General features: G+C 45.0%; 1 protein-coding gene across 1 annotated transcript in view; it reads left to right on the top strand.

Moving 5' to 3' along the window:
- HK1 (hexokinase 1) overlaps positions 1 to 26,706 on the top strand; it is a 1,159,884-nt gene that overhangs the window by 448,587 nt on the left and 684,591 nt on the right. Inside the window, exon 11 of the mRNA XM_069610605.1 lies at positions 22,417 to 22,565. Coding sequence (XP_069466706.1) covers positions 22,417 to 22,565 — 149 coding nt within the window. The remainder of the gene's footprint in view (positions 1 to 22,416; positions 22,566 to 26,706) is intronic.

Raw genomic sequence — 26,706 nt, 5'->3', positions numbered from 1 at the left:
CTTGCAAATTGATTTTTCGAATCCAGGAAAGAAAGGCAGAGAAAAAGAAGTTGAAATCATAATTCCCAAAGACTGTCATCGATCATCCTTCTAGTCCTGAATCTGCAGTTTCTCCGACCTCTGACCCAGAACCTATGCAACTGGGGGCCTTCCGTAGACCCATTACCCCACAAGAAAGGATGCGCCGTATTCACACTGGTCTCTGCATGTATTGCGCCTCCGATAAACACCTTGTGAGAGAGTGCCCTGTTGCTCCTCCACAGCGTTCGGGAAACGCCAGCTCCCGATCCTAGATGGGGCACAGTTTCGGGAGAATGATGTTTGCTTCACATCAATTCCTTCCTTGAACTCTCCTGGACAACATAACCTTGTGATTCTACAGGCCTTCCAAGAAAGAATCCTACCCCTTCCTGGCATTAATGGATTGCGGAGCCATGGGCATATTCATAGATCAGGATTGGGTCACAACTCATCGTATCTCATGTGAAACACGAGAGATTATGCAACCTGTTGAAGCAATCGATGAAGACCCCTGTCTTCAGGACCCATAACCCTTCAAACCAAGGAGATTCTTCTCTCCATAAACCACCATCAAGAAAAGGTTAAATTTGATGTTATAAGATCCGCCCACTATCCAATGGTTTTAGGTATGCTTTGGTTACAGAAGCATAACCCCTACATCAATTGGGCAGCAAGCTCCTTGTTTCTTGGTTCTGAACATTGTATGTCCCATTGTTTGTCCCTGAACACCTTACCAAAAGCCTCTGAAGACTTCCCAAAGAATCAACAAACACCAGTCACCGTCTCTAACATCATCCAGATCCCCAGGGCCTATCAGGTGTACTCAGATGTGTTTTCAACTGCCATAGTTCAAGCTCTACCACCCCACAGATCTGAAGATTGTGCCATCGATACTGAACCTTCAGCTGTAATTCCGTTTGGAAGAATGTTTATCTTGTCAGAACCTGAAAAGAGGGCCCTCTGGGAATACCTGGATACCAATCTGGAAAACTGAACTATTCGTCCATCCAAGTCCACAGCGGGCGCCTCCCTGTTTTTCGTGCCCAAGAAGGATTCCAAGGAGCTTAGACCTTGTCTCGATTACCGTGGCCTTAATCAATGCACTCTTAAGGACCGTTATCCATTGCCTCTCATCTCAGACATCCTGGAAGCCGTCAGAGGCGCTGTCATGTTCACAAAAATATACCTCAGGGGCGCCTACCATCTTATTCGTATAAAGGAAGGTGACAAATGGAAGACAGCCTTTAGAACACCCTTCGGCCATTTTGAGTATTTAGTTATGCCCTTTGGACTTGCTAATGCCCCAGCAGTTTTCCAACGCTTCATGGACCGGGTATTTTCTGATATGCTGTTCCTCTTCGTCATTGTATATCTAGACGATATACTGATCTACTCCAAGGACCATCAAAAACATGAAGAACACGTAAAGGCAGTCTTACAACGTTTACGGGAACATAAACTCCTGGCCAAACCTGAGAAATGTCTCTTTCACGTGTCCACCGTTCACTATCTCGGATTTGTTCTTAGCCAAAAAGGGATTGGAATGGATTCTTCGAAGGTTGACTCCATTCTATCTTGGCCTGTTCCCACTAGCGTTAAGCAAATTCAATCCTTCCTGGGGCTTGCTAACTTCTACAGAAAGTTTATTCCAGCATTTTCAGAAATTGTTCATCCAATTGTCATGTTGTTAAAAAAGGACACCCCCTTTCATTGGACCTCAGTCCAAGATTCAGTGTTTCAGTGATTAAAATCGGAGTTTACACAAGCCCCCATCCTTGCTCAACCTGACACAAACAAACCCTTCATTGTCGAAACTGATGCTTCCAACTATGCCATTGGGGCAGTCTTGAAACAGGAACTTGGAGACAAACTTGAACATCCCATTGCCTATCTCTCACGCACCTTGACTCCCAGTGAAACCCATTATTCTGTCCTGGAGAAGGAATTGTTAGCATCCGTCAGGCCTTCACTGATTGGCGTCATCTCCTTCTGGGAGCAAAACACCTAGTTCAAGTTCGCACAGACCATCGGAATCTCCAAGTATTACAATCCCTAGAATGCAGAAACAGTCGCCAAGCTCACTGGGCCTTCTTTTTTGCCCAATACCAATTCCAAATCCATAATTTCCCTGCAACACATAACGTCATAGTCGATGCCTTATCCAGGCGTCCCGACTATGAGTCCCTTGAGGATCGGACCTTTCCTAAGATTTTTCCCCACACAATATTTGTTGCCCAAGCAATCACCCTCTTTGAGGATATTCAAATTCAAACCCAGTCCTCTGAACTATGGAAGGAGTTTAAAAGAAACAATCGATGGAATCTCAAAACAAAGGACGGATACCTGTTCAAGGACAATCGCTTGGTCATTCACACGCCTGGATTGAGACAAAGAATCAAAAGCCTATGTCATGATACTTTACATTCAGGGCACCGTGGCATCACCAACACTCTCCATCTAATACAAAGACAGTTTTGGTGGCCAAAGATGAAGGATGATATCAAGATCCCTATCCAGATGTGTGCAATCTGCAATCAGAACAAACACGATAACAAAAAACCAGCAGGTCTCCTGCTTCAACCGGCGATACCAACAAGACCCTGGGAAATCATTGCCACGGATTTCATAGTGGAACTACCCTCTTCCAGGGGCTACACAACTATAATGATAACCATTGATTTGTTCACTCATATGGCTCACATTACACCTTTATTCAAACTGCCATCCTCATCTGAGCTTGCTGGAATTTTCTTGAAATACATATTCCGGCTTCATGGGCTACCTTCCAAGATCATTTCTGATAGAGGTCCCCAATACATATGCCAGTTCTGGAAACAGTTAAGTCGTATACTGGGAATCCAGCGTGCCTTGTCTTCGGGATATCACCCACAGACCAATGGAGCTACTGAGCGTGTTAACCAAACTTTAGAACAATATCTTCGTTGCTTCACCACCAAGGTCCAGGATGATTGGTCACTCTTAATACCTGTGGCTGAATTCGCATACAATAATTCGGATCATTCAGCTATCAAAACCAGTCCTTTTTTCTGTAGTCAAGGATTTCATCCTTCAGTCCTACTGTCCATTCTTCCACATCCAACCCCAGTTCCTACGGTTGATTCTTGGATTGAAACATTAATCAATGTACATAAGGAAGCTAAAGAAATCCTGGAAAAGGCTCGAAGAGACGTGAAACTTTATGCTGACTCCAAAAGAAGACCAGGACCTTCATATTCAATAGGCGATAAAGTCTGGTTATCCTCAAAACTTCTTCCACGTCACTTACGTCCAAATAAATTGGCACCCAGGTATTACGGTCCCTTTACTATAAAAGAAATCGTCAATCCAGTGGCCTTTCGACTTCAACTACCTGAATCATGGAAAAGGATCCACCCAGTTTTCCATACTTCTCTGTTAAAGCCATATGTCCAACCCTCTCGAACTGCTCCAAGAGCTACGCCAGTGATTGTCAATGACCAACTCGAATATGAGGTCTCCAGAATATGTGATTCCAGGTACCGACGTGATCAGCTGCAGTACTTGGTCGAATGGAAAGGTTATCCACCTAGTGAGCGAACCTGGGAACCCCTTTCAAACATGAATGCCCCCGGGTTGATTCGAAGATGCCACCTTATCCATCCCGGCAAACCCGGAGGAGCTGGGCTTCAGAGGAGGTATGCTGTCATGAACTTTCGCCTGCGTCCCTTTTGGACCTCCTGTCCCTGACCCATAGAGCTCTGAATGCAGTAACCCTCCCAACATGGCTGTCGTATACGAAACGTAGCTTGCCAGCCTTTACGTTCCTCGCTTCACACACTATTAAACAGACACACTGCTGCGGCGGCTCGCGTCTCAACGCTGCTGTTCGCCGTAGCTGGACGTGTGCTGCCGGAGTTCACTCGGGGCTACCCTCTTGAATTTCCCCTTTCCCGGTTCCTTGATTCTACCGTGCCACTGTGCGCAGACATTGTTTCTTCCTGGTTCCATCCCGGACAGTCTGAACGAAGCATGCTGGAATCCGAAGACCCGCGCACAGCTCTATACAAATCCCGGACTGTGTGGAAGAAGTCACGAAAGAAGGTCGCAAGCCAACAGGAAAGACAGGTGAGAAGGGGAGAGACTTGCGGCACCTGGCTGTACAGCTCCGCTACCAAAAACTGTGTAGTACAGACTTATACCAAAGGTGGGTTTTGCTTACACCTGTAGTCATACACGGAGTAACACAGGTTCGATCCCCGGGACCGCGCTTAGAAACCTCTGGGTATTAAGCACGTTAAATAACCTATCATATCATATCATATCATAGTTGTGTGCAGTGGTCCCAAAGGGTACTGCATACAAACTCTGCCTAACAATGGGCAGCATAGATTCTGTAAAATTGGACAGATTATGAAATGTACTACAAGGTTTGTGGTATATTTTATTGAATGCCCATAGTGTCCTTGAAATTAAGAATTTTACAGCACTACAGGGCCATCAAGAATGTAGATGTAATTATTCCTTTGCATTACACTTCCAAGAAAAGCATAATGGTGTGGTCTCCTTGATGTTATTTGGAGCCCTGGCACATGTCAAAGAACACAGATGTAAAGGAGATAGAGAAAAACAATTGAGACGTTTAGAATCCAGGTTCATTATACAAATGGGGACTATGAAACCTAATGAACAGTGTTGCAGAGCTCTATATATTTTTGGACTACATCTGGAGAATTTGTATGGACATGGTAGAATGCTGGGATTGTCTTTATACATTGTTTATTGAGATATCTTCCATTCATTTTTTTTAGAATGTATCCATAGTATTGGTTGATGTCAAATTGTGTGTAAAAGCGTTTAAAGCTGAATTGGCAGCGGTTTGGATTACTATTGCTGCTAGCCAACAGAGGCATAGTTTGAGTAATCCCTCTGTGGCGGAATTGATAGCAATTGAATCGCTATTGCTGCTAGACCACTGGAGCATGATTAGTGTTTATTTGCTCTCTGTTCTTGAATTGCTGCTGCTGCTTTCGGCTATTTATGCACTTTATTGCTCATGGAATTGTCACACATTTTCACTGAATGGGGTTTGTGATTGACTGTATGTATTTGTACTTGCACTTTTACTCGCCATGTTTTTTTTAAATAGTGTTGTTAGGAAGTCAGTTCCCTTGCATTATGGCCATCAATGAATGTTTGGTCTTTTGTATTGTATATTAATAATGTTAAACTATAAGCTCACTATGAGTATAACATTGTGACTCCATTGAAAGATGGCGCTCTTATTTGTAGTGAAATGTGTGTTGGAACTTTTTTGTCATCTGACTCACAATTCACGTGTTCTGAAGCAAGGGTTCTGCATTCCATTTTAAAATTTTGAGCTGAGTCGTTTGTAGTTTGAATTAGCCTGACAAAGTCCCTTAGAGGATGGAGCACGTGGCATTTTGAAACCCGTTTTCACTGTTTTTTTGTTGTTTGGCCAATTAGTTTAACTGTACCCAGGTGATTTTTGATGATGATGTTTTCAATAAATGTTTACAGCCTTTTGTACTTTACAGAATGGGTGCCAGGTCTTTTTTGGGCTCATGACAGCATCATAAATTTTGCCTCGAGGTTGCGAGCCCAGCATGTGAAATAAAATACATATATTTCTGAGGCTTGTGGATCTTCTTAGATCACATGCTATGCATAGGCCGACATTTAGTGGTAGCCACAGAGTATTACATTTTTTGTTTTCGAAACTCGAAAAGTGACGTTGACAGGACGTGCCAGTAATACTATCCCTAGTGTGACATCCACTGTACCCATGGCCCTTCATGCGTCGAGCTCCCTCAGATTGTATTTTTCCGCTATTGTAGTTGGACGCATATCGCGGAGTTCCTTCTTGGCTGATGCCATTATTTAGTAAAGTTTAAACTTAGTATTTTTTTCTGTCCTTTCAACAACCGTTTACTGCAAGATCTCCGGCAATGGCTTCAAGGACAAGACCATCCGTCGACGACAGCGACTCCCGTCTCGACAAACTTTTGCCAACAGGCCTCAGCCCTGCACAGTAGGCAGAGCGAGGGGAGGTTCATATTCCAGTTTCACTAGAAGAATGCATATTCCCCTTTACTCCCATTTATTTGGTCAGGCTGCCATCTTTATACATGATTGAAAACTCTTCTTTTACATTCTGTCCTTCCTGTAACAGGAAGTTTCCCTGGAAGGATTTGCACCAAGTGTTTAACCTTTGCCTTCCTATGGACCATGCCGAAAAACAGTGCAGGGCTTGCAAACTGTACGGGCCAAAATCATTAAAGGACTGCAAGACTAAACGCTGGGCCCACCACGCCATGCAGGTAGAGGCCGCCATGGACGTCGAGGGAGCTTCCAGCGATGGCAGCATCAGCGTGCAAGCCCCCGACCCCAACAGGCAGGCCAGCAGTTCTGCTACGGGGACGATACCCGGTGGCTCAAGCACTACCAGTTCGCACCACACCAAGCACATCCCCCACGGCCGAAAGTCGACCACGTCGTCGACCGATAGGCCACATGCTGTGTCGCTGGGAAGGTCCGAACATTCCTTGTCCTCTGAGCCATCGTGGTCGCAATCACCACATGACAAGCCCCAAAAACAGACCTTAAAATCTGTTTCCGACACCACGTCTAAATTTGGGAAGTTCTCGGTTTCCGGCGACTGGACGTCAAAAGACGCATCAACGGCCTCTGGAAAGAACTCTAAATTGAGCAAATTAATTAAGAAAAGCGTTCCCGACACTCTACTAAAGACTAGAACGTCGAAAACCTCAAAAACCTTTGACACCCCAGGTTGCAAAGTCACAAGGGACACAAAATAGGGATTACTCTACCCCTGAGGGCACTCTTTCAGGGGCAATGCATCATAAACAGACCCCTGTCCCAGAACCTCCACCTATACCTGCTCCACCTACTCCTGCTCCCTCTGTGTTGCCAAGCTCCTCTCAATGGACCTCAGAAAAATTCGATAGGGTCATAAGGAGAATGTCCAGTTTTATAAACTTCTTTGACGAACACCCAGAACAACTCCAAAAGCTTCCTGGGACCCCACAGAGCGGGGCAGCAAGCAAACAGCCCACAGCCAAAAGAGCCCCCCTGGACACCATGCAGGTTACCATCTCGTCATATCAGGACCTAAGTCAAGACACATACTATTAGAACACTCAAGGCTCACAAGACCATGGCTCATACACAGACCCAGAGGATCAAGGGGACACAGGAGACATAGACCAATACTATGATGATGACATATACATCATCCAATCCCCAGACCACACAGACCCACCGGTGGCTGACTCCCCAGTAGACAACCAACTGCAATACAATGAACTGCTTCTAAAGGCTGCAGAGCACTTTAAGATAGATACCCAGGAAGCTCAGGTCGATGAGGGCTTCATGGAAGACATCCTTAGGGATATAAAATCTGCAGCACAGTTTATTCCCTTGCTTCATTCGGCCCAGAGGAGTATTCAGCCCTCTCTGCTCTGCCCCCAATCTATCACGGGCAGTCAACCCACGCATCGAAAAGATATTTAGACTAGCCCCCTCAGACCCCTTATACATTAGGGGGCAACTAAAGCCTGACTCTCTAGTAGTCACCACGACAAGAAAGAGAGTGGGATCCCCTCTGGCCTCTGCCGAAGCCCCTCCTGACAAGGAGAGTAAGTTCTACACCCTGGGCAGGAACGTCACTTCCTCATCTGCCTATCATACAAGGATAGCTAATAATACCACGCTATTAGCCAGCTATAATTGCCACAAGTGGGACGAGATCGCACAACAAATATATTCAGTCCCAGAGCCCTAAAAACACAGCTTTCACACACCATTGCTGAGGGGAAACAGGTAGCAAGCTGACAACGCAGGGAGAATAGTGGCAGAGGGCACACTAATCAAATGCCACGCATGGCTCCGTCAATCAGGTTTCAAATTGGAGACCCAGGCTACTCTCTTAAACATGCCAATTGGCTCAAAGCTTTATTTGGCAAAGCAGTTAAGGATGCATTTAAAAGCGCAAAGAAGGAATATGATACCCTCAAATCCCTGGAACAGCTCACTAACAATCACTTTGGGCAGAGGGGAGGCTCTAACGCACGCCGGTTTAGAGGACAGAACTCTCAGCGGTCCTCTAACTACAGCCAGGTTGTTCTCAAGGCAGTCCTCCTAACCGGGTTTTCAAAGAGGCTAAAAAAGGTTTAGAAGTCGGGGTAGATCCTCCTCCTCAAGAGAGGGCTCAACCCCTCCAAAGCAATGACCACCCACTACAGGTTCCCTCCCATGCCACTCCAGTTGGAGGTCGTATTTCACACTTTACCCACGCATGGGAGGGGATCACGTTGGACAAGTGGGTACTTTCCACTGTGGTGGGGGTCGGGGGTATTGCATAGAGCTAATTCAAACTCCAGCCAATCACCCGCCAAGACAAAGACATACTTCACAGGAAGAACAATGCATCCTGTTGGAAAAGGTCAAAGCGCTTCTACTAAAGCACGCCATAAAAATCGTCCGGCAAACCATGTAAACAAGGGTATTTATTCAGTGTACTTCCTTGTGCCACAAAAAGACCTAACTGCGCCCTGTCGTAGACCTGTGCCCTGCAAACACCTATGTCAAGCCACATTACAATGCTACAGGAAGTAATCCCACTACTGAAACGGGGGGACTAAATGGCAACCTTGGATATGAAAGATGCATACTTTTATATTTCAATGTTGGCAATGCACAGAAGATTCTTGTACTTCAAAATAGCGAACCAACACTACCAATTCAAGGTGCTACCCTTCGGCATAGCCTCAGCTCCAAGGATATTCACCAATGTATTAGCGGTAGTGGCAGCGCATCTACGCAGAGAATCAATCCTAGTGTACCCTTATCTGGAATCCCCCACATTTGCAAGCAAAATAGCCAGAGAACAATCAATCTCATGTTCCAATTGGGATTCTCAATCAATGATAACAAATCAAGTCTCGTTCCAAGCAAGACCAAACAGTTCTTAGGAGCTGTCACAAAGACAAAAGAGGGTCTAGTCTTTCCATCAAATGAAAGAGTGCAAAACATACTGCTGCAAATACCTCAGTATCTAGCTGGTCGCCAAATGACTGTACGCAAAGCAATTTACCTGGTTTCGCACACACGGCTGCGCATGCATCCAATGCAAGAGTAGCTAGCGAAACAGTGGTTTCAGGCAAGCGGTCAGTGGGACGATCTAGTGGTTGTTTCGCTAACCCTAGTTCAAGCGCTACGCTGGTGGACAAAGGAAAACCTGTTGAAGGAAAATCCTTTTCACAGCCCCTATAGTGCAGTCAATTGTCACAACAGAGGCATCCCTCACAGGGTGGGGAGTCCATTAACTTCACCATACAGTGCATGGACTGTGGACTCAGATCACAGCCCAAAATCACATAAACCTGCTGGAGCTGCTAGCAGTGCTCAAAGCCCTGCAAGCTTTCTAAGTGCACCTGTCGGGTCGGACAGTACAAGTCCTCACGGACAACACCACTGCCATGTTTTACATAGACAAGCAGGGGGGCACACACTCTCCAAGTCTGTCCAGGCTAGCACAAAACATTTGGAAGTGGGCACTCAAGCGGGGCATGTTTCTAATGTCGCAACATGTTCCAGGGGAACTCAATTCTCTGGCAGACTCATTAAGCAGAGATCCTCTACCTGAGGAGCACGAGTGGCAGCTCGACAGAAACATCCTAAATGATATCTACTCCCTATGGGGTTACCCCCCTTTGACTTGTTCGCCACAAGCTAAAACATGCAATGCCCAGACTCTGCATCCAGGTTTCCCCAACACGTGTCCAAGGGGAACGCCCTGTGGATGAACTGGTCAGGAAAATTTGCCTACGATTGTCCACCAACGCCGCTACTGAGCAGGTTGGTGAACAAGATGCACCAGGAACAAGTGACACTATTCTAGTTGTTCCTATGTGGGTGAGACAACCTTGGTTTCGATATCTGCGTAAACTGGCGATGTGCAATCCAATCAAACTCCTGTGCCCCTACACCATGCTCACACAGCATGGGGGGACAACGTTCCACCCACACCCTCAGTCTATGAACTTGGCATCTTGGCTCCTGTAGTCATATAATTTGGCCATTTAAAAATACCTCAAAGGTGTATGGAAATCCTCAAGGAGGCACGCAAACCAAACCCCAGACACTGTTATTTTAACAAATGGAAAAGATTGGTAATATGGTGAAAGTCAAAAAATGTAAACCCAATACAATGTACTCCATCATACATTTTCCATTACATGCTCCACTTACTAGACTCCAGGCTAGTATTTAATTCCATCAAGGTTCACCTAGCGACTCTGTCCGCGTACACTACTTCTCAGAGCAAGGTCTTCTGGTGGAAATTCCCTGTCATTAAGGCATTCATGGAAGGAGTAAAAATACTTTACCCTCCCATTTCAAACCCGCCTCCAGGGTGGGACCTAAATGTGGTACTTGCAAAGCTCATACGACCCCCGTTTGAGCCTATGCACAATACAGCCTTAAACACCTTACATATAAAACAGCGTTTCTGATGGCTATCACCTCCATAAAAAGAGTCAATGAACTACAAGCTTTGTTGGTGCAAGCCCCTTACTTTGAACTCCACAAAGACAAGTTGGTACTAAGAACACACCCTAGGTTTTCACCTAAATTCATATCTAAGTTCCATGTCAACCAGGCCATTGAAGTTAATTAATTACATTTATAAAGCGCTCACACAGCCCGCAGGCATCGAGTTTTTTTGTCTTAGTTACGTATTTATAACGCGCTTAAACACCCAGAGGTTTCTAAGCGCGGACCCGGGATCGAACCTGTGTTGCTTTATGTCGTCTTGCTTCCAAGACGCGCACGCTGCCGCTGAGCTATCCTCCCGGGACGAGTACCAGCTTTCTCTCAAAACCCTTCAATGCTCTGCTGAGAAAAAACTCCATACACTAGATGTAAGAAGGGCGGTCCTTTACTATGTAAGCAAGACAAGACTGCTACGAAAAACAGACCAACTTTTTGTCTCCATGGCACCTGGCAGGGAAAGTGATAATGTTGCAAATGGATAGTAAAATACATACAACTCTGCTACTCTGTATCAAACAGGACTCTGCCTTTCACACCAAGAGCTCACTCGACCAGGGGTACAGGAGCTACTTTGGTCTTTATTGCAAACGTCCCGCTGGACGACCTTTTCAAAGCAGCTACATGGAGCTCTATTCATACCTTTACTCAGCATTACTGCATTGACACACATTCAAAAGCAGATTCACAGGTGGGACAAGTGGTGCTAAAACATCTATTTGCTGCTGTACCTTGCCTTAACCCACCACCTTCTCCAGACACCGCTCGCTAATCTATGCATAGCATGTGATCTAAGCAGATCCACAAGCCTCAGAGGGGATACATTACTAACCGTAATCGTATTTCTAATACTTGTATCTGCTTAGATTCACATGCGCCCACTGTTCCTCCCCTGTGGAGTAGAAGGTGCATAGATGTGTTCTGGCTTTATCTACTCTTATCTGCTTTATTACATTTGTACTCAATCTACACTTCATGCTACCTCATGTCAGAAACAAAAAAATCTGATGGACCTCAACGCGTGAAGGACCATGGGTACAGTGGACGTCACACTAGGGATAGTATTACTGGCATGCCCTGTCGAGTTTTGAAAACAAAAAATGTAATAGGCTGCGGCTACCAATAGATGTCGGCCTATGCATAGCATGTGAATCTAAGCAGATACAAGCATCAGAAATACGATTACGGTGAGTAATGTATCATATATATACATATGTTTCTGAGGCTTGTGGAATCTGCTTAGATCACATGCTATGCATAGGCCGACATCTAGTGGAAGCTGCAGAGTATTACAGTTGTTTTCTAAACTCGAAAAGAGACGTTGACAGTTTGTGCCAGTAATACTATCCCTAGTGTGACATCCACTGTACCCATGGTTCTTCACGTGTCGAGGTCCCTTGGATTGTTTTTTTCTGCCATCAGGACAGAAGCTTAATCGCAGAGTTAATTTCGGCTGATGCCATTTATTATTGTCAATTGGAGTTAGTTACTCTTTCTATCCTTTCTGTACTACCGACTTCGACTACACTTTCGATGGTGGTGGAAAGGAACAAACGTTGATCAAGATCCTTGATTCAGCCACCCCGTTAGGCCTTGGAACGCCGTACCGGGCCTCGGCCCTAACAGTAGGGAGAGTGGGGGGTGTTCATTGTAGAATGCATTTTCACCTTTACACTCTCTTTTCTCGCCTGGCTGCCTATTCTTTTAGCTATGGAAAAAACTCCATTTAAATTTTGCCCTGGTTGTAATAAAAAATTCCCCTGGGTAAGCAAGCACCGGTTGTGCAATCTTTGCCTACCACTGGACAACAACGAGGGCCATTGGCGAGCGTGCAAGCTCTTCAAGCCAAAGACACACCGGGACTGAAAACAAAGCGCTGGGCCCACCACACCATGCAGGCCGAAACCGCCATGGACGTGGAGGGAATTTACAGCGATGGCAGCATTGCGGTCTCTTCGGACGGCGAAGCCGACTGGGAACCGTTAGATTCCCAAGTGGAAGCCCTCGACCCCAATAGACAGGCCAGTGGCTTTGTTACGGGGATGACACCCGGCGGCGGTAGCACTCGCACTACTCCCAGCACAACGCCAAGGGCTGCGAATCAACGCCATTCGACCAAACGCCCGCACATGCCATCAAGGGGGAGGTCCACCGAATCCCTGTCCTCTGAGCACTCGAAGTCTCGGTAGCCTCATGACAGGCCCCATAAATCGAAGGACAAGAAAGATGCTGTGTCCAAATCCCCTGCTGAATGGCGAATGTCAGAAGACGAGGCTTCGGCCCGATCCACCTCCGAAATTCAACACACCACGTTCAAAACGCCCAAAAGCACCAAGAGCTTTGGGTTAGCCCACTTGGTGCAAAAACATGTCCCTGAAAGCCTCCTGAAAGCTAAAAGTTCATATAAACACTCATCCAAGAGTCATTCTCTCAGGGAGAAGTCTAGCAAGGACAAATCTAGCACAGATCACAGGGAAAAACACACTGTTCCCCAGGAGGAAGGGACCTTAACGGAGGCCTTGAAAAACAAGGGCCACTCTGCACCCCAGACCCAGTGTACACATCAGGCACAGTCTACACCTCAGGGTCAGTCCTCAATAACCTGGAGTCATACCAAGTTCAGCCACATGGACTACTGAATAAATTGACCGGGTTATGACAAGGATGACATTTATGGCTAACTTCTTTGATGAGAACACCCCAAGCATACTAACATTTCCTGAACACGCCGCCAACTACTGAGGCTTCATCATCCCAGCCCTCAGTGAAGCGGCCATGCCCTGACTCACTCCCCATTTCGCCTCAAGTGGACCCATTACATAGTGATCTATATGATGTAAATACAGACATTGACGACAATGAAACCTTACAAGAGACAGACCATTATTATGATGATGAGGAAGAGGAGGTCTCCAAACTAGCCTCTCTTTAACAATATGCTTATAAAGGCAGCTGATCACTTTGGAATCGAAACCCAAGAGACCGAGCTGGATAAAGATTTTGTGGAAGATACATTGGGGGACAGGAAAGCCGCCACCCAATTCATTCCTATCCATCATTCCATCCAAAGAAGGATTCAACCTTCTCTGGAGACCCCAAACCAAACACGGGCAGTCAACCCCCGTGTTGAAAAACTCTTCCGTCCTGCACCATCGGACCCACTTTACATCAGGGGCCAGCTAAAACCAGACTCGCTTGTGGTAACCACAATTAGAAAGAGGACCGGAACACCTTTAGCCTCATCGGAAGCACCCCCCGATAAGGAGAGTAAAAATGTCTACACTATGGGGAGAAAGGTGGCCACTTCAGCAGCCTTCCAAACAATGATTGCGAATAACCCAACACTACTGGCAAGATACAACTGCCACAAGTGGGACAAGGTGACAACACTAATAGGTTCTACTCCTGAACCTCTCAAATCGCAACTGGCCTTCGTAGCAGCAGATGGCAAGGCAGTATCCAACTGCATCTTAAAAAACAACTTAAATGCCGCAGACAATGCAGGCAGGATCATTGCCGAAGGTACCATCATCAAACGCCCTGCATGGCTGCGCCAGTCTGGCTTCAAACATGAAACACAGGCAAGACTCCTTAACATGCTGGTGTAACCCAACGTCTTATTTGGGAACGCCGTGGAAGATGCATTAAAATCCGCTAAGGAGAGGTATGATAGCTTAAAATCTCTAGGCCAGCTGACGAACAAGCCACTAAGCCAAAGAGGCGGAAGCAATTTTTGTCGCTTTTGTGGTCAGAGCTCACAAAGGGGTTCAGGTGATGGACAAGGTCAGGGCTAATCCTGGGGTAACAACCACAAACAAGCCTTGCAGGGATTCCAGAGAGGCCACCCCCGATCTTGTGGCTGGATTAGGTCGTCCACATCCAGAGGTGAAGCTACACCTCCAAAACAATGACAAACAGCTGCAGGTCCCCTCCCAACCCTCTCCAGGAGGAGGGCGTATTTCACACTTCACCCACGCATGGGAGGGAATCACCACAGACAAGTGTGTGCTATCAACCGTGGCAGGAGGTTATTGGCGGGAGGCAACCATCCAACCACCCCCCGCGACAAAGGTCAACCATGAAGAAAGAACAACTCATCCTTCTCGAGGAGGTCACATTGCTTTTACTCAAGGACGTCATATAGATCGTACCAGCGAACAAGGTAAACAAGGGTAGTTATTCAACTTACTTCCGTGTGCCAAAAAAAAGATCTAACTATGCACCCAGTGTTAGACTTGCGCCCCGCAAACACTTATGTAAAGCCACAAAAATTCTGTATGACAACGCTACAGGAAGTAATCCATCTGCTGAAGCGGGGGGACTACATGGCAACACTGGATATGAAAGATGCCTGTTTTCATATATCAATGTTCCTAGAGCACAGAAAACTCATGCGTTTCAAGATAGAAAACCAGCACTACCAATTCAAGGTGCTGCCCTTCGGAATAGCGTCTGCTCCAAGGGTATCACCAAGGTACTGGCGGTGGTGGCCGCGCATTTGTGCAGGGAGGCAATCCCAGTGTACCCCTACCTGGACGACTGGCTGATTACAGGGGAATCACCCCATCTTTGCAGGCAAAACACACAAAGAACCATAAACCTTCTCTTCCAATTGGGCTTCTCAATAAACGAGAAAAAATCAAGCCTTGTGCCAACCACAACAAAACAGTTCCTAGGAGCGGTCTTAAAGGAATAGAGCGCTCAAAAATATTATTGTCCCGAGGGTTCGGGCATGTGTTTTTAAGCATACGTAGATCAATCATACAAACATTTCCTATGCCCCTGACAGTAGTTTTCCTCTTTTGTACACATGCAAAATCAGGCAGCAGGGCACGGCCATCTTGTGATAATCTTATCCATTGCCGCATTGCCCAAGGTGGACTGCCCTGGCGGCACTAAATCATATCCCCCGCCCTGAGGCTGACATCAACAAACCTAGTGATATTCTCTGCCTATCTCCATGACGTTACTGGGCAGCGTAGCCAAACGCACCCAGTCATCACCTATGTGTTAACGTTAGTTGACGCAGAACCCGGAATATCAACACACATCATCTCACATCATCTCACAAAACAGCGCGTCCCAGATATTTATATAGCGCAATCATTCACCCAAAAGGTCTCAGGGCGCTCACAGAAACATACAAACAGAAAACAAATAGGCTCAGACGTGGAGAGGGAAAGAAGCGTCACTTGTCACGGCGACTGGCAAAGTCCTGAGGAATAACCAGGTTTTCCTATGCTGATGTGTAGATTTAGACATCAAAGAGAAATGTCTTACAACGTTTTCTAAACTGCTGCAGTGTGGTGCATTGTTTGAGATAGAGTGGAATCATATTCCAACTTTTCGGGGCCCAGGCAGCGAAACCTGCTTCACCTAGTTTCCTCAAAATGGTAGGTGTTTGTACCAATAACATAAGGCTGTTAGAGCGTAGAGTGCGCTTTGGTGTGGCCATGTCGAGCCTAGATTTCAGATATTCTGGGGCCTTACCTGAGAGGCATTTAAAGACTATTACTAGCCTTTTGAAATTCAGCCGCTGCTCAATAGAGAGCGAGTGTAATTTTTTCCAATGTTCTGTAATGTGAGTTTGGTGGCTTAATCCACATACAGCCCGCACTGCTCCATTCTGTATGGTTTGGAGACTCCTGATGTTCCCCTTAGAGGTACCTATCAAAAGACTATTGCATCCGGCAATTGCCATATTCAAGCAAATGGGAATTTTCTTTCTTTGTTCTCGATCCACAAATGTTTATCGTGAGTCACGCGGTGTTCCTTTTGGGTATAAGAAGCGCATTGGACGCTGCGTGAATCGCAAGGCTTGGGCATCAGCATGGCGCTAGGCCACCGTAAATGATGTCAGGTTGCTCCTTATCGCTGGTACCGTGTAAGGGCATATCGGCCTGTGGCGATCGTCCCAAAAAAGCATCATTGTGATCCAGCCAATCAAGTGTATCTGCAGCTGCCGGTTAAAAAACCTGTCTGTTGGTATCTGGAATCGATGACAATCGCAGAAAGGCAGGATGTTGGTGTTTGAAAAACATAACAGAAATGTGTCTCAGTAGCCGATCTTTATTACAATTTATCATTTTACCCATTAATTCAGCCCTGTGTTAAAACTAATGATGAACACAGACGTGAAACAATGGGAACACAGAGAAAACAATGTGGAAAGTAGTCTACAATTTGCTTCAGAGGTTAGTGCTATGGAGTATGTTCAGCTCGAAATGGGATGCGGAAGTTGACGCTACAATTCGAAGAACACATAGACAGCATTTTACCTAAATATTAGTGTGGATTTGGCGTTTGTGGAACCTGGGTGAACCCAATGGTGGACTACATGCATCTCGATGCTGGACTGCCCATGTGCCCGGGACAAAGACAAGCACACACACAGTTTTTTTTGCGTGTCGTTGCAATATGCCACAAAGAACAACCCAGTACAATGTAAGCCAGCAATAATGGTCGGCTAATGATACGTTGACTCGTTGGTCTATAAAATCGTTGAAAGTAAAACTTACATAATATTCATCATTTCCATTCTCTTGGCGTAACGCAGTGACTCCACTCCGTTCAGATCAACACATTTTCATAAGATGAAATTACATGTTCCTTTGTCCAGTTTTGGAATGGTGAACCTTATCATATTTGATGTTATTACACCCCTCCCTTCATTCATTCCTTTTCGGAATCCTCCCTTTCTTTCAAGGTCAAAAAACAACTGAACCTTATACTGTGTATGATGCGTGGATTTGCTCAGTTCGCAAGCAAAAATTCAAAGCCGCTGACCTTCACTCAGAATGGGAACCAATAGCCCTTCAGACCATGGTGGCATTAGAAATATTTTCGAAAAACATATGAATTGTTTGCTGACATCCACCAATGGCGCACAAAATTTCTAGTGATTTACTTTGTTCCTCTGGAGAACTTATCAACCTCCCAGCGACTCCCACAGCCAGCCCACACCACCTGTCAGCTCAGCCCATCTCCTGTTCACACGGCAAATCACGTAAACATTTTTCGCAAGGAGCAACTCTCAAACCCTGAAAAAATGTGCTCGTACGAGAATGTCCAAGCATGCCCTGCTGCAACCCCCTCCTGCCAGGCCGCGGCCCCCTAAACCCATGACCGCAGTTCTCCTTGAATGCATCTGGTTTACAGACCCTAACCCTGCACCACCTCAACCTATATATTAGAGGCCTATAAATTGCACACATGTGTTTGTACTAGCCCACTTTGGGTCACTAGAGATATGAAGGGTGTGGGGGTCTTGCCCCTGAGGCAACCAGCAGGGTTCGGGATTGATAGCTGACAGGTCTGGCACATCAGAGCTAGAAAGGGGGTGGAGTGACACATGTTAGTTTAGGACAGAATATACTGTGACTGGGGTCTTGTTTTATTGGGAGGCACTCTGGGGTGATCAGCAAGGAAGGGTCACACTTCTGGTACATGAAAAGAATAGCTTTGGAGGGGCACAAGGTTGAACAAGCAGTAATTTACCAGCAGCGGGGGTGAGAGGTGCAGGAGGACATTTGTTGAGATGGATGAACAACTACAAGTCATGGTTTGGCCCTGACACACACAGGACAGTGATCTCAGAGGAAGAATTAAATTAATACATTCTTTGTTCGCAACATCTTGTCTCAGCGCATACATGAGAAAGGCACAGGAAAAAAAAGGTGGGGCTGTCAGTGCTCGCTGTTCGCGGTGCTGCTGAGGGGTGAGGGGAAACTTTGCAATGATAGAATGCGGCCTAGTCCAAAGTTGGAGTCGAGGGTACACAAAATGGAGTCCAAGTGTGTCTGGCAATAGTCCCACCTCTGCTTATGTCAGGGCCTTCTTCCTCATGGCTGCAGAAGGTCAAAGGAGGCGTCCCCCACGAGTGCAAGAGCAGGGTGTCTCTTTCATGTATAATGCATGGGGTCCGGGGGCTCAACCGACCCACTCTTTCCTTACATTAGCAACGACCCCCAACACATGCCCACATGAATATATTGGTCAGAGTGCAGCTATTTCTCACCAACAACCCACTTTGATGCGCTGTTTTGCTCACAATCACTAGTTCTTGCGTGCTGAGTATCTTATCTAGCCTAGGTCTCATCCCTTGTGTGGGACAAGTAGTTATTCAGCTATTTGGGCAACTGTTTGGTAAGGCAACTGTAGAACCCCAAAGTTGCTTTCATGCTATTATCCATCTAGCCCTCCCACGATCAGTGAAGGTCCCACAGAGGCTCGACAAAACTGGCAAGTGTGAAAGCACAGCGTTACATTGTATGGTAATCGTAAAAATGGTACTTGTTGAAAATAAATTGACAAAGAGGATAGATTTCAAAAGACAAATTTTGTACTTTATTTAGACACTTTATATAAACATTTTTGATAAAAAAACAGATGGTAATAATTTGTACCTGGAAGTGAACTGTTCCACAAGCTCTGCTTTCGGTGGACAGGGCACGTTTGCAATATTTTGTGGCAATGTATGTGTCCTCAGAACAAAATCGCGCGCGATTCCATGAGTATGTATGTCCAAGACAGTCATAATAAGATCTTTCACAAAATCGAAGTTCATTTCCTTATATATTGGCTTGACCACCGATTTTCTGCTTCTTTTCGTAAAGGCCATTGTGTAGCGAAGCATCCCAAAGTCCACGATTGTTCACGCCCTACATTCTCGTTATGCGCTAATACTGCTAGTAATGTCCTATATTGCATCCCATCTATGCCGAAATGCAATCTCTTGTGCCTGTGCTTTAGGCACATATTGTGGAACACCCCAAATCTTCCCCGTGTGACAGAATTCTGTGAGTCCCTTCAGATCTCCTGATACATTTTTATCAAACACAATCTTCTCAAGAGCTCTGTGTGGAGGTGAAGATGGAATCAACCACTTCTACTTCCGTTCCTGCTGTGGCGACAAAGGGCCATGTGCACATTGGTGGAAATGTTGGTTTTCTGTCCAAGAGTGAATGTTGGAACAGTGGTGTATTAGTAACCGCCATTTTTCTAGTAGAATTTCCACAGACCCATCACAAGTTTTGGAGCTCCACCAAAGATGGTTGCTGAAAGACTGGGACCACTGTAAAATAGATTCAGAACCTTTTTTTTTCCTGCAGCTGAGATTTTTTTATTGATTGATTTGGCAACGTGCCATAGATCAAATTGATGGCGAATATTTGGAAACTGCTCTCTCATTGTCTTGGCTATTGAAACGTGTCTGTCCGTGGCTATGAGGTCGATTTGAATTCCCCTCGATTGGAGATCTTCCACGGATTTTATAAAACCAAGTTTCTCCATGGCCACTGAGGATTTACATTCGGACACTTGCACGACCACCGAACTCACACATTTTTTAGTTTCCATGTCCTGAAAGTGGTATGTGCAGTACTTTGCTGAATATCAGGGGCTGTCACACTGTCCATCGCCAGCTAGCCTGAACTGTTTTTTGGAGAATGTACTTTGAATAGACATATGTTCAATTTTCCAAGCTTCACTAATAGCAGGGAATAGATATTGACGTTGATATTTGTAGTACTACATTTTAGAAAGGAACTGGAGTCCCACATATTGACTGAAACTAGAGCCACTGTAAAGTAAAGTAGCTGCACACAGTAGATTTCCAGCTGGCAGTTTCCCCAACATCGGTTGAGCGGACCATGAACGTTTTTCATGGAGCATTTCACAGGTGGCTTGTATTTTGAGGTTACTGCCTTGTGATGCGCGAGTCACATTCACCAATGGCTTCCCGCATACTTCCCTTCTCACTGGATGCACACATTTCAGCATCATTATAATCTCCATCAAGCAGCTGTTGAATACAATGTATTGGGCCTCCTTTATTAGACTATCATCTTGCGTGAATGTTGTTTCTGACTCAACTGTGGATGACATATCAGCGCAAGTGGGCAAACTGTAGTCGAGATCTTTGGCTAGTTCCTCTGTCAATCGTGTTGATGCTTCAGTCTCTTTTATTTCGGCTTCTGTTACTTGAATGCGAATCGGAGAAAACATCAATGTCGATTGGTTTTTGGGTGGCCCTTTTATAGCGGGTGTCGACTGTGTCAAGTGGCCTGCGTCTAATTCTAAAGCATCTTCATTACATTCAGTTTCATCTTCATCTGGTGGAGCTCTCGCATTGTATCAATGGTCCAACAACACTTTGCTGGCTTCGCCGGTTACATTCAATTAATTTTCTGGCCATTGGGCAAAAGCATCTCGAGTCTGCTTATTGATTTGAACACACTGCGCCTCAAATAATAGTTGCTCCATGGTCAAATCAGTTTGGCAAGCAGCATCTCTGATTTCTATAGCTTTTGTGACTGCATAGTTCGTACACCATCGGGCAACTAGAAGACAGGCTGGAAAAACATGTTCAATGTAAATCCAACATACAGTATATGGCACTTTAGATTTTTTTAAAAAGCATGTTATGAAGGCACCAGCACAAAACATTGTTTGAAAATGAAACTGTTTGTAAATTACCGTAGCTTTCTTGGGTTTCTGTGAAACCTTCTTCTTCTTCTTTACTGTAATGACTGCACAAGCAAGCTGGTCCACCGACTCGGATCCACGCGCTTCCTCTTCTATATCCGATCTTGTATACATCCCTAGAAAAGAGTATCCATTAAAAATAAGCCATTAGTATTTGAAATCAAATTATTCCGTCGCACAGATGGCTTACACAGATACCCTCGTACAACATGTACGTCACTTAGTCAAAACATACATTTCGAATTTCACATGATTGATGGCTAGTTTACTCAATCAAAGATGACTGTGCGAAACGCACTGATTGAAATGTTGCACTGAAGCAATTTGCAAAAGATGCTTGTTTATAACAATGTCAATGTCTAATTGTATCAGATCTAGGACCAACTTTCTTTCATTCGAGGGAACTGTCAGTACGCATACCTCTGGCTCTGTATCTGTATCAGCTCCGAAGGACGATGTAATTGTAGTCAAAGTACCAGCATCACCCTGTAAAACAGTACTTGTTTTAGTATGGATGAAAAGAAGTGAAATTGAACACACACAATTTGATGCAGACAATGGTACACATCAATAAAAACCCATAAATTAAACATGGTGTAAACAAACGACAGGATACGTAAATTTGATCATATTATCTCAAATTCCATGCATAAAACATTTCCGGAACTGAATAGCTAAATAAAACTACCTGATGTGCGCTCAGAGTTGTTGTTTGACTCCAGGAAAGACATGGATGCAGAATCTTGCTCCTTCATATTCAGTGCATTGTCATGGAGTTGTAAAGGGAAAATTAGATTGGATTTAGAAATGCTAACCTAAAAAATTGACATGTAAAGCAACTGATTACGAAAAGATTATGCTTATATCCAAGGGCACTATAGCATAGTTATCTGTGCCCATAAATCGTTTTCTATGATGCTCCTAAAACCAAGGACAGATGTTTAGCATAATGTGGTTTAGTTATAAAGCAATACAATCTTGTAGTTATAAAAAGTATTATAAGGGACATTATAGTGGTAGATATAGTGGTAGATATTAAAATGCTAACAAGTTCCCAGTTGTCAGACGTTTTAGAATCCGTGATTATATCTCCAGATATTGCCCACATTCTAACCTATCAGGCTGTTGGAGGTGAAACCCTGGTGTGCCGTTGTGGTTTGGTTTGTCATTTATGTGCTTCAAGATGGCTCGATTTGACTGACCTAATTTTTTTATTACAATTGTATATAGCAGACATTTAATAGAGTTGTTATTTAAAATAGCCCATAGCTAGAGATTTATTGAAAAAAAGACATGTGCTGTTGTATTATATGCTCACAATGCCTCATTGATCTTTTACAGAAAATGGAGATTTCCTTGCTCTTGACCTTGGAGGGACAAACTTTAGAGTTTTACTTGTCAAGATCCGTAGTGGCAAAAGAAGAAGTGTTGAAATGCACAATAAAATATATGCTATCCCTGTGGATATTATGGTCGGGACTGGAGAAGAGGTATGCCTTGAATTTTGATTGTTCAATATAGTAGAATGACAATGTATTGTGCTATGTGTACATGGCTTCAATGTATAAATGTAGTCTGACAATGTTGAAAAGTAAGATTTGTTTACCGAAAGTCTGACCAAATTGAAAACACAAGTAATAAAAACCAGGAATAAGAAGGGCACAGTCCAAGTTATCAGTTAATTGAATTCTTTTATTATACCCACTACAAACCATATATTATTTAAAAAAAATATATTATTCATCATGAAAAATATGAATAATTGTCTTCCTAGCTGTTGTATAATCTCCTTACTCCACCATATGAGTTGTTTGGAGACCCAGCATGTCAAGTGCCACTCCACTCTGTCCCATGATTTGTCTGATTGAAATACTTGCTTTTGATTGCACACACATTACTACCTTTCAAGTATTACTTTTTTGACACTGTGTGTCTTTTTTCAGTGGGTTGCTGCTGCTACCAGCCTATGCAGATGGTGTTAAAGAGCTCACCCCAGAGTGTCCACTGGGGATGGAGAACCTTTCTACCTTGATCTACTTGGTTGTTGGGGACAGGCCCTCACTGTCACTGGCTGTGTTTGTAGAGGCCGCAGGGCTGGGCTGCTACCTTCTCTTGAAGACTATTGCTAGCCTCACTTATGCCTGTGAAATGAGTGTCTTCGGGTGCAGGCAAGTAATGGGCTGTGCCATGGGACCCCTTTAAACGCAGCATGAGAGGTCTCCCGTGCTTGTTAGTCATGTAGGGCTATCCTTGTTTTCAGGGACCAGACTTGTGCCGTCACTCTTATTTCTTGCTTAACTGGTCTACCCAGCAAGACTGAGGAAAACCAACATCCCACTGTGGAGTATAGAGGGCTGTGGTCTTCTTCTAATAGTCTTCATTTGGCTTTCAAGGGGGCCCATGCTGCGATCTTTTTTCCTTTTTTCTTCTGGAAGATACCAGAGCAGGAACCCTGCAACAGGAGCCAAATTAGCCATGGACTTTTTTTCTCTTTTTGCCACGCCTGTGGTTGGTGGGCCAGACTGGACTTCTTCGGGAATGATTGGCACTGCGGCTGGACCCGGGAAATGCAGGTGAATAATATCAGTAGGCGCAGAAGCACTGAAATCCTACTGGGCCCAGGAAGATGTGTTCCTTTCTTGTGCTCTTCTGCTCACTACAAATGGAGCAACAGCAGCACTCTGCATGCCATCCCCCTGGACACAGAGGGGCACAGCAGGATTACTGTGGTAGAATTGTTGTTTACTACAGTCCCTAGGTTAGCAGAGTCCCAGGGGCCTCACACAAATCCTTCCTTGGCTTGCAGGTGTGCTACTGGGAGCCCATGATCCTCTTCTCTTTATGCAGGCTCTTGTGGGAACTGGACGTGGGTATATAGGACTGTTCTTTTTTCCTTATTCTCAGAGCAGGTGGGACAGGCTGTAGGCACAAGGGGAAGTGTTGGAGCAGCAAAGCAGGGCCAGGCAGCGCCCTCATCTTTCTCTTTCTTTTTTTGCTCTAATCGCCAGGTGCACAAGTGATACCACCAGGTCCAGGAGCACACAGGGCAGGTGGCATTTTCTTCCCCTTTTCACATGGACCACTGCTGGAGGTCCAGATGAAGAGGAGGCTTCACTGCTGGAGGTCCAAACGGTTGAGGGCTTTGAGTTGTTGAAGCTCACACAGGCAGTCAGCTTCCTTCCTCACCAGGGATGCTGCAGGAAAATGGCAGCGTATTGTTCTGCATTTATTTTATTACAGCCAACCAGAATGTAGGTACCAAAATGTAGATCAGGCAGGGTCACCTGAGTGAAGGGTGCGCAATTGAATGCCAAAACGCCTGAGTAACGACAGGGACTGCTGGAGACAGCATACCTCCTTTGATTAGCTCTTCTCAAAATGTAGGCTGGCTTTTGGATTTACGTGCCGCAACTAGACCGAGCCATGTCAGATGTCACCTGAGAGCTGACAGGGTCCTTAGTTGCCCTTTTCTTGCTTTACCTCAGGGAATGTCCAATGTCCCACTGGTGCAAAACTACTGAATTTGGCTCTAGTGAAAAATTGCTATTTTGGTACATTGAAATATTTGTAATGGAGTGCATCTACTTTTGGGTTACATATTTACATACTAATAATAATTTGGCACTTATATAGTGGCTACGAACCCTCAGGTATCTGAGCACTGCTTATTATTACCCACGGTGTGTGGTGCTCATTTATCGACCTCGGAAGGATGAAAGGCTGAGTTTAGTCCCGCCGGGATTCAAACCTGCGTTAGCAGGCTCTGCACGGATGTCAAAGCGAGTGCTCTACTCGCTGTGCCACTTGACCGGCATGCTACAGCCGGCATAAGTTTGTAAATTAAGCACAACTGACTACAGACTACATTTTACACAGTAAAAATACACGTTATATTTTTACAGGTACACATCACATCCATGTTTTACATCTTACATTGTATTATTATAGCATCATCATCATGCTTTATTTCAGAACTAATTCTCCATATAAACAATACAAAGCAATTATATAATACAGTACACTATAATACAAATAATATAAGAAATATAATAACGTTCGGAAAATATGTAATTAAAGTACAATCTGATGTGTTAAAATAGAACAGTTTTTTTTTTACATACAGTGCCTTTTTCAAAAAGTTAATCAGGGCCCACGTAGTCACAGTAGTTTGACATGATTTCATGAGAACAAATGGGCCGCTAAGCAAGATTTTTTATTATGACTTCTTAATATTGAAATTCTCGTTGATTTCCTTATGACTCCTTACGCTGCACATTAAAATAAAAAATGTACTTTGGAATGTAGTGTATTAAAACAAAAGGGACATTAATGATTCTCATTTTCTTTTCATTCTCAGAATTGAGTCGGCCGTTAATATATTAACTGTTAAAACGTAATCTAGTAACACATATGATGGGGTCATGACCCTGTCAGAGACAAGGAGGTACCGCTCTGAACATAGCCTAGATGGCCTACTAGGGTGTTCCCAGAACCTGACTGAGAGAGTTGGGAGGGACCTCAGTCACGACTCCCCTGAATGTCTGATCACATGAAAGCACTGGTGCCACTGTCTCATACAAAATGCCTATCAGCCTCTGTCCTTGCCAGGCTTCTTGTCTTTGTATTGCAGAATCATTACTCCCAAAAGTGACCAGTCACTGCCAAGGAAAACCCAGTCTGAAACCACTGAGACAATCTGATGGGCTAAGAAAGACTGACTTTAAAATTGTGCCTCCCCAAATCCGTAAACATCAACCCTTCAACAAGCAGATTACCAATGAGTGGGCAAATAAAACTCACCTGCAGTGGGAGTCAAATTTGGAAAACACAAACTGTTCTAATCAGCCTCGATGAAGAGAACTCCAGAGACAGAAACCCACGGCGAATAGAACACAAAGTTATTGGTCTGATAGGAGAGGGTGTCCAGAGGGCTTACGGAAACTGGGAGTATCAGCAGAACAGCGTAGGCTGAGCTATAACATCGCAGGTAGTTCAGACCAGAGTGAATGTTGTTCGGGTAAGGTCGGGCAGAGTTTGTGGACCAAGGGACCTGGTGGCATAGAGCGGACGGTGGAGGAGAGTGGAGGAGAGTGGTGGAGGGACTATGGTGGTGTCATATTAGACTGCAAGTAAGGTATATTGCGTTAAAGAAAGGGGTACCAATTGGGGTAGTGTGGTGTGCATGGGGAGAGTGTCTGTAAGGAAGAGGGAGAGTGTGAGAAGGAGGGGAGTAAGAATAGGAGGGAGGGTCAGATAGCATAGAAGTACAGGAGTGTGTAGAGAACGGTGCAGGTGACTGAGGATGAAAGGGGAAGTTGAATGATTGAAGCAAGGAAGTTAGAGAGAAGGGCAAATTCAGCAGGTGGAGACAGGAGGGTAGAGAGGGTAAAAGAGAGGTGAGAGTGTGGAGAGACCAAGACACAGAGGAGAGGGGAGGGAGTGAGGTTAGAATAGGGCACAGGGGGAGAGAGAGGAAAAGGTGAGAGAGAAAAATAAGATCAAGGCACAGAGGGAGAGAGGTAGAGAGAAGACAAGAGAGAGTGCTGAGATTAGAGAGAGGGAGTGAGATGAAGTGGGGGGAATAGGAGTAGGCAGAGCGTCGTGAGACCAGGAGGATGAGGAGGATGGGAT

The sequence above is a fragment of the Ambystoma mexicanum genome, chromosome 8 (genome assembly GCF_040938575.1).
Source record: "Ambystoma mexicanum isolate Mex_15411 chromosome 8, UKY_AmexF1_1, whole genome shotgun sequence".
Classification (NCBI taxonomy): domain Eukaryota; kingdom Metazoa; phylum Chordata; class Amphibia; order Caudata; family Ambystomatidae; genus Ambystoma; species Ambystoma mexicanum.
This window is presented reverse-complemented; position numbering and strand designations above follow the sequence as displayed.